This window comes from Ascaphus truei, chromosome 5 (assembly GCF_040206685.1).
Source record: "Ascaphus truei isolate aAscTru1 chromosome 5, aAscTru1.hap1, whole genome shotgun sequence".
Lineage (NCBI taxonomy): Eukaryota > Metazoa > Chordata > Amphibia > Anura > Ascaphidae > Ascaphus > Ascaphus truei.
Window position 1 is genome coordinate 304,946,994 of NC_134487.1, and position 12,572 is coordinate 304,959,565.

The window sequence follows — 12,572 nt, forward strand, 5'->3', positions numbered from 1 at the left end:
GAGTTGCCAACGCCAGGCCTCAAGGGCCACCAACAGGTCAGGTTTTCAGGATATCCCTGCTTCCGCAAGGCTGTCATAATTACTGAGCCACTGATTAAGCCACCTGTGCTGAAGCAGGGATATCCTGAAAACCTGACCTGTTGGTGGCCCTTGAGGCCTGGCGATGGCCTGCTGTAGTTGGGACATACTTGGACTCCCCGGTAATCATTTCTACCTATTCCGCTGAACATGTTAGAAGACAAAACATTGGGAAATAACTTAAATCCGTTCAGAAAGGAATTAAAAACCTTCCTTTCTAAGCAAAGCCTGGCAAATAGATCCAGACACCCTGGCATCCATCTTTCCTGCTCCCACTTGTGCTCCTGCCTTTGTTGGTTCTCCTCGTCTGTCCCCTATATGTTCTGGATGGGTTTTGGTTATAGGGGGATATGTATGTAATTCCTGGGCTCCTACACATGCTCAAGGTCTGAGCTTCTCGTTGAGCAGCACGTTCTAAAAACTGTGAAACTAATATATAATCCCATTATTCTTGGTTTGTAACAGAAAATGACAATGAGTAATAGGGACATTCTAACATCTAATTTGAAATATTTTAAGGTATATAATTGGGATATGCATTCTGAGGTTTTAATATTTGGGACTGAATACATTAAACTGTTTGAACTCCCACACTTAATATTTCTTTGTTATTCAGTCGAAAAGCAAAACTCCATTTTAAATAGCGTGGAGAAACGGTTGCGATCTCACACAGAGTCCCGAGCATTGAGAAAGCCAGGCGCTTCAATGTCCAGATTCCATTACACCTACGCAGTACAATATAACCTGTCTTGGCATATCATATAATGAACAAATGTGTGGAAGACCCAATCAGGACAGGTTTACCTGAGCCTACAGTATATAGCAGTAGGGGGCTGGTCTAAAAATGTAATGTTTAATATTTTATTTAAAAGAAAACCTAATCTGAATAATTCAATTCACTATTAAGATGAGAAAAGGTTCACTCCCTAATAGTTTTAGCAGCCACGTGCGCTCTCAAGGCATGAGCCGTGGTCATTGATAAATCCGTCACTCTTGTTCTGAATGTTTCGGGGTTTTTTTTACTATGTCAGCAGCAACTTTTCACTCGTGACCCGAGGTCCGTAGCTGAAAAGAATCATTAATGCTGACATAAAGATGGGCAAGTTTACAGGTTTGAAATACGAACGTCGCTAGATCGGTTTTCGGATGTCAAGACCCCAATCCTGAGAGGATCTGCTTTAAAAAAAAAAATTAAACTGGACAGTTCCAGCAAAACCAAAAACACAAAATTCAAACCAAAACAGCAGTGAAAAATGTCAATCTTTAAACATAATAAGGCACATTCAGAAATCACAAGGATGCCTGTTAATCTGTGCCCAGGTCATTCAAACAAGTCATATGTGCAGTGCACGGTTATTCCCAAACTCTGAGCAATCCGGGACATTTGGTGTACACGAGCACAAAACATTTTAGCAAGATAAATTTATTTTATTTTTTTTCCCTCCAGGAACAAAGTGGCAGCTCTGAACTTCAGGAAATCATGAAGAAACGACAAGAGAAGATGAATGTAGCTGGCAGCGATTCTGGGGTGGAATCTTTGGATGAAGGAAACAGTCACTGATTGATTTTTCTGCATAATTCATAATGCAAATTTCCTAGGATTTATTCCAATGTGCTTTGTTTTAGGAAGCTCTGGAAGTCGGAGTCTGGTTTTGTAGGCATAACACATCGCCATAGTGATTACAAGTCAAGAACTCCTCGCCAACTCACTTTAAGTAGTTTCAGTGGATTTGACCGGGTTCCTGGTGTCGGCGTGTGAATCACGCGCTTGTCAGTCACGCGCTTGTCAGTCACGCGCTTGTCAGAGGTTACCAGATTTTACTTTCTTTTGAAAAGTTTTTCATTTCCGCTCTAGTGAACAATATATCATTTGCTGCTTTTCTGTTTTAGACATATGAGATTCTAGGACAATGTGATATAAAGATATTGCTTCACAAATCGCTAACTTATTCAGAACTATTCAATATTCTTCCATTTTCATACAATATTTAAAACCTTTATCAAATAGATGCCAATGATATGTTTAATTGAAAACAAATGATACAGACAGGTAATCTTAAATGTAATATTTAAAAATGAACATGAGCGTGTGATTGTACAGTAAATCTATGGAATGGATAACGAAATGTCACTGCGCTGGGTGATCCAAATCCCTCTGTGCATTAGGACCAGAAGAGAAAGCAATGTTTTACTCAATGGTAGATAGAGTTGGTCTTGAGAAAACAAGTGCTTGGATAAACACTATTTATTTATTGGCTAAATTAGTTTTGTTTCAGAAGAAGCTTCCAGAGCCTCTCAGGTGACTTTTTCATGCGTATGAAACCTTTGTTTATGCGGTTAAGTATTATATATTCTCCGGCTCTGGTTGGTTTTCTCCTGACCAGCTGAATGCGTTCCCGTGTAGTGGGAGTAATGGTGCACATATGGGCGTGTTGCAGATCGGGCTGGTACCAGTATTTTTGTATGTCTCCTTTCCAATATATTCAATTCTATTTAGACAGAATGTATGATTCGAGCATTTTGTGTTGGTCCGCACTATCAAGTTTTTGTCTTTATGTAAAGAAGAATGTGTCCATCTATAAATAAAAGTTTAGAAGGTTAATCCTTAAAACGTAAATGTATAAATCATTTTTTTTCTGAGGTGTTTGGAAAATTGAAGGTAAAGTTTTCTTTTCACTATTTAATCATTTAAAATGATTAATTTTGTGTACATTCCGAGTTAACTCTGTCCCCCTCAAAATGTGATAGTTTGCGATTTTTATCACCTGCAAAGAGTCACATGAATTTTGGAAGCATATAATAGGTTCTCTAGGACCGTGGACAAAGCGGGTGGAAGCTGGTGGCATGCACATCAGTCGGAGTAGAAAACGTGAGACGTCGAAGGAGGCATTGACCCATTGGTCTTTTTGGATGCTGGACGATCACGCAAACAGAGATCTTAAAGTACTGTGACTCTGTGGTACAGCAACAGGGCAACATCGATGTGTTCAACACTGCTACTTCTCAAACATCTCACCTACTCTCCAGCATTACTCACAGAAGACTTTTTTAGTACAAGCTGATTTCCTGGGCTGGAAAAGGTTTTGAGGCCCATTTACTTCAAATGTATGTATGTATGTATGTATGTATGTATGTATATAGTGCCATTAATGTACATAGCGCTTCACAGCAGTAATACATGTGACAATCATATAAATAACACACAAAGGAGAGAAGTGCTTCAGACCTAAAAGTAACATTTAGGAATAGGAGTTCCTGCTCTGAAGAGCTTGCAATCTAATTTTTTTTGTATGAAGAACGTACAGAGACAGTAGGAGGGCGTTCTGGTAAGTGCGTCGGCAAGGGGCCAAGGTTAATGTATCAGCCATGGAGCTACTCATGCTTCCTTAAGCAGGTGTGTTTTGAGGTGAGTCTTAAATGTGGATATTGAGGGGAAGGGCATTCCAGAGGTGTGGGGCAGTCAGTGAGAGGTGTAAGGCGGGAGAGGGCTTTAGATACAAAGGGGGTAGAGAAGTCATCCTTGAGCAGAACACAAGAGTCAGGATGGTGCATAGTGAGAAATTAGGGCTGAGATGAGGGGCAGAAGAATGTAAAGCTTTAAAAGTGAGGAGGAGAATTGAGTGTGAGATGCGGGATTTGATAGGAAGCCAGGAGAGTGATTTCAGCAGGGGGGATGCTGAGACAAATTTATGAAAGAGTGATTCTGGCAGTAGTTTAGGATAGATTGTAGGGGAGACAGGTGAGAGGCAGGAAGGCTGGACAGCAGGAGGTTACAGTAATCCAGCCTGGAGAAAATTAGTGTCTGTGTCAGTTTTTGCAGTCGAGCAACAGAAGAAAGGGCGTATCTTTGCGGGAATTCCCTGATCCAAACATTTGGATTTATCATAAAGACTAGCAATTATTTAAAGAAATTAATTTGGCAAAGTCTTGCTTCAAAATTAACTGATTAAATAACACTGCTTGCTGCCGTTTGTCATTTGGTCAAAGATACTGTAACAGTGACAACTGAATAAGAGTGGGGTAAACCATACAGGGAGTTATTTGGTGTGTTGCAAATAGCGAAAATTGTGTCTAAAACTCTTCTAACCCCAGTTGGAAGAGCTTATCAGGAAAGGGCTCCATTGTAGTGTCAATAAGGTAGAAAATGTCTAACGGCAGATTTGTGCAATACTCCAGGAGGGGCATCAGTGACATGATATAAATCTTGGCCGTTATGTTCTGCATACTTACCCTGTAGTAGGTAAATTAGTGCACATCACAAACGTGGCAGGTAAATTAGTGCACATCACAAACGGGGCAGGTAAATTAGTGCACATCACAAACGTGGCAATCTGTCTGTAATATCACGAACTTAGTACCTCCAGAAAAGAAAGAACAAGGACCATTGTGCATCTCGTATTTAAAAATGCTGTGTAAGAAATGCACTTACAATGTGACATATGCTTTTAAAATTGGCACACAGTCCGTGTACAGATAGCTCAGCGTCACGATATTCTCACCGCCACCGCTCTTCGTGTGCCGCTGTCCCGGTGCTGGATCCCAAGCTGTCTCGGTCGGTCTCTTGGGCTCCCCAGGCGTCTCCTCTCTGCCTCTCCTTGCCTGCTCCCGATTGTATCCGGCTTCAGGCGCGTCTCCCTGGGTCCCGATACGCCACTTCCGGGTTTGACGTTGCATCCGGTTGCGGACTTTTGGCAGAATAATGCGTCTTGCTGCTGCTGCTGCGTGTCTGGCAAAACTCACACTCTACATGTTTCGTTTTACAAACTTCGGCAGGAGTGTCTCCCACTATTAGTCAGTAGTTAATATAGGGGCATCAATCAATAGGGAGAGGGAGTGGCTCAGTGAGTAACGATTTCGGCTCCTTGTGAACTTGGGCAAGTCACTTTATCTCCCTGTGTCCCAGGCACCAAAACATAGATTGTAAGCTCCACGGGGCAGGGACCTGTGCCTGCAAAATGTCTCTGTAAAGCGCTACGTAAAACTAGCAGCGCTATACAAGAACATGCTATTATTATAATCATTAAAATGGCTAACATACATCACATTTCATTATTCAATTGACAACATTGATAGGTAGACAGTAATAATTAGGATAAAAACTAAATGAAACTTAATAAGAACACTTTCCTACACAATTTGTGTAACCTGAACACCACAGATATCTGGGGACGTCCCCCACATGGAGAGAAATGCCTCTTTTTACCCTAAACTTCATATATCCAGGGTAGAGACCTTTTTGGTCTCTAACATCCTAGTAAAGAAGGTCAGCAAACTCCTGATGGGGGTACTGACCATCCCCCTATATGTTTTGTGATGGGGGTACTGACCACCCCCCTATATGTTTTGTGATGGGGGTACTGACCATCCCCCTATATGTTTTGTGATGGGGGTACTGACCATCCCCCTATGTTTTGTGATGGGGAGGCGCCCGTAGCGCACCTCCCAGGGAGGATGGAGATTCCCAGCAGCATTAGCAGAGAACAAGTATTTTTAAAATGTTCTCGACATCATAGAAGCCGTGTGCTGCGGATAACACTTTGGGAGCAGGAAACACTATCCTGGGACATTGTTATTATTTAAATGAGATACTGGTACAAAATCCACACACATATTCTACACTCGACATTAAAAACGACAACTACAAATGTATTATAAACCCGATATACCGATTAGCATTCCTTCGGCCTCAGGGACTATTCATGTCAGGGACATGGGCCCAGGAAAAACGATATACCAGAACTGGCAGACCATGAGGTAATAACAAGGGGACTGGAAAACACCTTTAAAGGAACCCATTCATTGTACTGGAGAGAAACGCAAATTAAAATCATTAAACCGAACATATTTGGCTCCTGACACTCAAGCAAAGTTCTCTAAAACACATCGTGGCGTATGCCCAAAGTGCACTGGGAAATATATATATATATATATATACAGGTATATATTTTTTAGCATGTTCTTGTATAGCGCTGCTAGATTTACGTAGCGCTTTACAGAGACATTTTGCAGACAGTCCCTGCCCCGTGAAGCTTACAATCTATGTTTTTGGTGCCTGAGACACAGGGAGATAGTGACTTGCCCAAGGTCACAAGGAGCCGACACCGGGAATTGAATCAGGTTCCCCTGCTTCAAACTCAGTGCCAGTCAGAGTCTTTACTCACTGAGACACTCCTTCCTAAGCCTGATTATGTCCGTCATTTGCTTGTTTAACCTCCTGACTGCCGAAGTAAATGCAGCAGCTCCTCCTCTGGAACAGAGGATGATAGAGACCCCGTTATACCGGGGCAGATAACTTCGTTTTCGACTTTGCCTTTTGCTTTCATCCGGAAACATACTTCATTGGGAAGTTCTGCACTGGCTTTCTGCAGAAAAATGAATGTAAGAATCTTTGTTATAGTTTCTCTTACATTGGGATTTTCTTTCATAGCGTTGACAATGTACACGGCGCTCTACAGAGTTTTTACAACCCCTACCCAATAGAGCTTACAATCTATTTTTTGGTGGCAGAGGCACAGGGAGATAATGTGATTTGCCCAAGGTCACGAGGAGCCGACACCGGTAATTGAACCAGGTCCCTTTGCTTCACACTCACTAAATTTTAGCAATATATTGTATATACTATTTATATATTTGTGGATTTTTCGCCATCTGGCTTTCAGACCTAAATTTGCAAGGTTACAGTATTAAACACAACATAAATAATGAAATTGTAGTATTACTGGAACTCCAGGATGTGTTGTTGAGGGACTGCGTTTTTTAGGTTTTTTTTAACATAGATTTAATTCCAAACACACAATAGGTAGATTGGGAACCTCACTATGGTGATGCTTTCAAATGTCAAAACATTCTAGATGTTAGCAGAACAAATTATACCTCATTAATACCGGTGACCGCAAACTAATTATGAGGCGCGTACTTTTAATTAAATATCATCATTTTATTTAGATGCACAATCCGTTTCACCTCTGCTTGCTTCCACTGAAACTTTACAAAAGCGCGCTCACCCAACCCGTCATGGCGTGATAACCGCATTATGTTACTTCACCAAAGCACCGTGGACTCTTATGTATCAAAGACAAAATGTTGGTTCAAAGACGCTGAAATATACCTGCGCCTGACAGAGCCTATGTATTAAAAGAAGTCGCACCATTTCCGGGGATGCCTGCATCTGTCTGCGGCGAGATGAGGGATTTATGGAGCGAGTGGGAGGAGTTAGGGGCGGCGTTACATCAGCATATTGGCGCAGGTCTGTGTATTACAAAAGGGGCAGCCCGCGTTCCTTTGCTTGATGGTTTTTTGCGTTGGTTTTCTCAGTCACCATAAAGATGGCGTTAAGTCTTCCACGCTAATTTCTAAAACTGTAGAAATACATTTCAGACAGGGAAAAAAATGCACATTTACACGACTGTCAGCGCACACGTAGCTCCTGATACATAGAGCCCCATGTATTTAAATAAAACTCAAACGAATAAATGTATGTGGTTCTAGTAATGCCAATAACAAATGAACGGGAGAGCTAAAAGGCTTCTGGGTATTCAAACAGTGAGGGTCCATAGAGCTGCCTCCACTGATCACAGCCCGGCTAAACCGGCCCTGTCTCTTCGCAGTGCCCTCTCTCCTCCGAATGAATGAGGTGGCGTTGGTAAATCAGACAGAACATTCACAATGTCAAACCGCACACTTTTACACTGAGGGAGAATATATGAAAGTGAGGGCTGCGGTGCCACTGTGGCTTACACATAAAGGTGTAGGACAGGAGAGGACAACTCCAGTCATCAAGGGCCACCAACAGGTCAGGCTTTAAGGATATCCCTGCTTCAGCACAGGTGTCTCAGCCCACCCCTGGCCCATGTCATGACTAAGTACCTCTAGAAATGCCTGAAGGGAGGGGAGGAGATTGGTACATTTATCCGCTTTTTACTTTCCGCTATAAACTGGCCACTTGCTTTAGAAGCTGGAGAAATGCAGAATCCGCGCGCATCGTGCGGCCTTGCGATAAAGCACTGTGCCTACCGCTATATATTCTGGGTGCGCGTGAGAATACGCACTTCCCATTAACATAACGGCTCATCCAGAATCCTCCTTGCTTTGTCCTTTGCATACATGAGGTATTATTAGATACTAACAATGCCTGATTCACTTTACCTTAGAACACTAACACGAGGAAAAGAACGTGACCCCAGTCCTTTCCAATTCAGCGATTACACATATTGCCCGGCCTCCATACAAAGCAAACCATGATACAACTCTGTGCATTACAGCATTTCCTGCTCTGGTAGTTAGTGTGTCTGCCTGTGTTTAGTTGAGTTTGGTCCAATATTTAAAAATGTTCATAAAGGAAACGGTTGAAAAGACACAACAGGTTCTTTAAGGCTCGGTCTTCCCCCGCTTCTCCCCCGCTCCGGGCCCCCGCGCTTCTCCCCTGCTCCGGGCCCCCGCTCCTCTCCCCCGCTCCGGGCCCCTTACTGCCGGGGCCATTGTTGGTAAACGACCAGCCATTTGAAAGAAAACACATCCGAAGCTAGGGAAGATGATTGTATTTTGTCCTCATCTGAAAGTAGAGATCAAAATAAAAGATTCAGCCGTGCGTCCCTTGGTGAAATTAATATTTAATACATTTAATTCAATCATTTTTAATTTTCACAATATAATAAGAAAACAATCCAGTACAGAGCACAGAATTTGCAGACACGAGATTTATCGAATGTTATTACCAAACGGTTTAACAAATATTTATTTATCTGATCATTTTGTTCAAAGGCACGAATCCTCTATAATTCCCCGCTGGTGCATATGGATCTCACAACCTATTGATCACTTGTGTTAAAGCAGCAATACGTTCAAAATCCTGTGTGTTTTTGAAGTGAAACTTCTTTAGTGCGTTGTGGAGACAGAAAATGAAACGGACGTGACGTCATGAAGCAAGTGCTGGAAGCTGAGGCCGGGCTGTGCTCTGGCTCAGCCCGACCCCAACACTGACATGCTCCCACCCGCCCAGCTAACCTAAAAATCACATGCATCACTCCCCCCCACACACCCGCTGACATGCGACGCGCTCCCCCCACACACCCGCTGACATGCGACGCGCTCCCCCCCACACACCCGCTGACATGCGACGCGCTCCCCCCCACACACCCGCTGACATGCGGTGTGACGCGCTCCCCCCCACACACCCGCTGACATGCGACGCGCTCCCCCCCCCACACCCGCTGACATGCGACGCGCTCCCCCCCACACACCCGCTGACATGCGGCGCGACGCGCTCCTCCCCCACCTGCCCGCTGACATGCGGCGGCGGTGCCAGCTGCCGGCACCGCTCCCCCCACCCGCTCAACAACACTGACCGCCGCCGCTCCCCACACCCGCCCGCTGACATGCGCCGCCGCTCCCCCCACCCGCTCAACAACACTGACCGCCGCCGCTCCCCACACCCGCCCGCTGACATGCGCCGCCGCTCCCCCCACCCGCTCAACATCCATGATGCCGGCACTGCTGCCAATAAACATGACCCCGCCAATCAAATTTACTCATACTCTAAGCAGTAATAATATAATTGTTACTTTATATGTTGCTGACAACACACAAAGAAGTTTCACTTACTCTGCGCGTGAGCAGCACACAGCGCACACAGCGCACACAGCACACACACACACAAAGAAGTTTCACTTACTCTGCGCGTGAGCAGCACACAGCGCACACAGCACACACAGCACACACAGCACACACACACACACAAAGAAGTTTCACTTACTCTGCGCGTGAGCAGCACACAGCTTTTTTTTTTTTTTTTTAATTAATCAGTTATGTAGTATTAGTTAAATATGGTAAGTATTATTCTGCCCCCCCCCCTCCCCATGCCCTTTTTAATGAGTTTTAATTTAAGCTTCCTTTGGTTGCTATACCAAAGGCACAGCACTTCCTCTTTTGAAATAGGCGGCCATATTGTGAACCCGGAGAAGCAGGATCTGTGCTGATCGATAACGGGAGAACGGATTGATCGGCAGCTTATGTAGGTGATTACATTTCCTTAAAGCTAAGCGACTGCTGCATCTAATAAAACAAAACAATGGCAACTGTATTGTTACATAATGGGGGGCTGCAATGCAAAGAGATACACACGCAGAATAACAGTCCAACGCTGGAGTCCCTAATAAATTTAGGCTTGCTGTAAATGTGAAGCCGCTTCAGGTTGTTATAATATACAGAATATTCAAAACAAAATTCTACTGAAAAGATACTTATTGTACTTACAAAGTAAAAGGTGAACTATGAACTGCTGACATTTTCATAAATGACGTCGCTGATACAGAACTGCTGTTTTTTCTTTTTCCACATCATCTGCACGCACTGGTGAATAAAAATAAATTGTTCCTGCGAAAAGATATCAAATGTCAGTCTGCACCGAGCATCATAAAAATACAGACTTCAGCTGCTCTGGTGAAAATGCAGCAGTGGTGGGCGACATGCGCACCCAGGACCCTGTAAGGGGCACACGCACACATTGCACCTGTGGGCAGGAGCTCCTCCCTACTCTAGTCTGCTGTATAATGCCGCCTCGTTGGTCAAAACTGTCCCTCTCGTCTTCTTGCTCACAGAAGTAGTGATTGGCACAGGAGAGGGTGAGTATTTATCAACGTACTGGGATGTAAACACTGGACAATCCTATGAGGGGAAATAAAGTATATCCATGCTGGTAATGCATTGAATAACAGCACCTAACATTATTACGGCATGTACATGTGATATATGAAAAGGGAATAACATAAAGTATCCCACATATGATTGCCAAGTGTTTATTGATTGACCCAAACAGGGTTAATTACGAAAACCCTTAAAAAGCCTCTGAGAGGGACTGACCACTATCACTCCTGAAGAAGGGGCCTAGGTCTCGCGAAACGTGTAGAGAGAGAAATAACAAACAGCTGATCCCGTCGGGCACAGCAGCGCTGAGGAAGAAACCAAGTTGTTGCCCGCAGCTGATCTGAGAGCAGCTCCAGAGCAAAGCGGTCCGGAGCCCCGCCGAGTGATGTCATTCGCCGACGCCACCACCGACATCACCCTGACAACGGAGCACGTGGAGTGGGCCGCTGGAAACGCTGCAGGGTCCCGCAGCTCACAGCCGACTTCCAGAGACCATTTGGTAATTGCATTTATTTTCCAAATGTTTTTATTAGGCATTGATACCGCAGTAATCGCAAAACAAACCACATTGCCTAATCCAAAGACATTTCAACATTTTTTGGGTTGGTAATTGCATTTGAATTTTTAGGTGTTGGTCCGTGTACCTTCATCTCATCCCTATTTTTTTTTATTGTCCTTTTTTCATCACCCTGTCATATTTTTATGTGATTGGGATTGTGTTTTTATAAATGTGTATTCTCATATTAAATTTAAAGGGCAATATATTGTGTGGTTTTGTGCGCTCTTCTGCCCCCCCCCCTCGCCTCCCCCCCCCTTCGCTTCCCCCCCCCCCTCGCCTCCCCCCCGCCCTCGCCTCCCCCCCCCGTCTTATATCTTCTCCCTACGCCTTTTGTACCTAAAGCCCTCTCCCACCTAAAACCTATCTCACTGACTGCAACACACCTCTGGTAATAGCACCCTCTCTATACAGCTATAAGACCCATCCTAAAACACACCTCTGGTAATAGCACCCTCTCTATACAGCTATAAGACCTATCCTAAAACACACCTCTGGTAATAGCACCCTCTCTATACAGCTATAAGACCCATCCTAAAACACACCTCTGGTAATAGCACCCTCTCTATACAGCTATAAGACCTATCCTAAAACACACCTCTGGTAATAGCACCCTCTCTATACAGCTATAAGACCCATCCTAAAACACACCTCTGGTAATAGCACCCTCTCTATACAGCTATAAGACCTATCCTAAAACACACCTCTGGTAATAGCACCCTCTCTATACAGCTATAAGACCCATCCTAAAACACACCTCTGGTAATAGCACCCTCTCTATACAGCTATAAGACCCATCCTAAAACACACCTCTGGTAATAGCACCCTCTCTATACAGCTATAAGACCCATCCTAAAACACACCTCTTTAACAAAGCACATGGGTGGCTCCGTGGCTGATACTATACATCTCAGATGCACTGACCGTGGCCCCTTGCAGACACACTTACTATAATACCCTCATACTGTCTAAGTTCTTACCACTTAGATTGTAAGCTCTTCGGGGCAGGGACTCCTTTTCCTAATGTTTTATGTCTGAAGCGCTTGTTCCCATTGTGTGTTATATTATTATGTCCCGTGTATTACTGCTGTGACGCGCTATGTACCTGCATAGCGCTATATAAATAAAGATATACATACAGTAAGTAAGTAACCCTGCGGAGAGTTTCCACGCTCCCCTTTGCAGGGTCCCCAAATCTTTACCTGATTTCTAAGAAGTTTGTTTGGCGTAACTTGGGTGAAGAAAATGTCAGCAACACATTTCAGAAAGAAATATTCATTAATAGGATTCCATCTGC

The 12,572-nt window shown here is 44.0% G+C and overlaps 2 protein-coding genes across 18 annotated transcripts in view; one reads left to right on the forward strand and one right to left on the reverse strand.

Annotated features, from left to right (window-relative positions):
- The window catches only part of EPS8 (EGFR pathway substrate 8, signaling adaptor), a 134,275-nt gene extending 131,188 nt beyond the window's left edge, over positions 1 to 3,087 (forward strand). For 8 of the 9 annotated variants that reach the window (XM_075603019.1, XM_075603013.1, XM_075603010.1 and 5 more), the window contains one exon: positions 1,526 to 3,087. Coding sequence is in view for 8 of the 9 variants with exons in the window: in XM_075603013.1 (XP_075459128.1) it covers positions 1,526 to 1,639 (114 nt within the window). In the remaining variant the exon portion in view is untranslated. The remainder of the gene's footprint in view (positions 1 to 1,525) is intronic. The other variant, XM_075603017.1, reaches the window with a different exon arrangement.
- A 3,128-nt stretch (positions 3,088 to 6,215) lies between these two features.
- The window catches only part of PTPRO (protein tyrosine phosphatase receptor type O), a 230,620-nt gene continuing 224,263 nt past the window's right edge, over positions 6,216 to 12,572 (reverse strand). For 6 of the 9 annotated variants that reach the window (XM_075603033.1, XM_075603032.1, XM_075603028.1 and 3 more), the window contains 2 exons: positions 10,330 to 10,449; positions 6,217 to 8,629 (listed from right to left, as the gene is read on the reverse strand). In XM_075603033.1, the coding sequence (XP_075459148.1) occupies positions 10,345 to 10,449 (105 nt within the window). In that variant the 3' untranslated portion in view covers positions 6,217 to 8,629; positions 10,330 to 10,344. Of the gene's footprint in view, positions 8,630 to 10,329; positions 10,450 to 12,572 lie in introns of all 9 variants that reach the window. The other 3 variants (XM_075603030.1, XM_075603025.1, XM_075603029.1) reach the window with 2 other exon arrangements.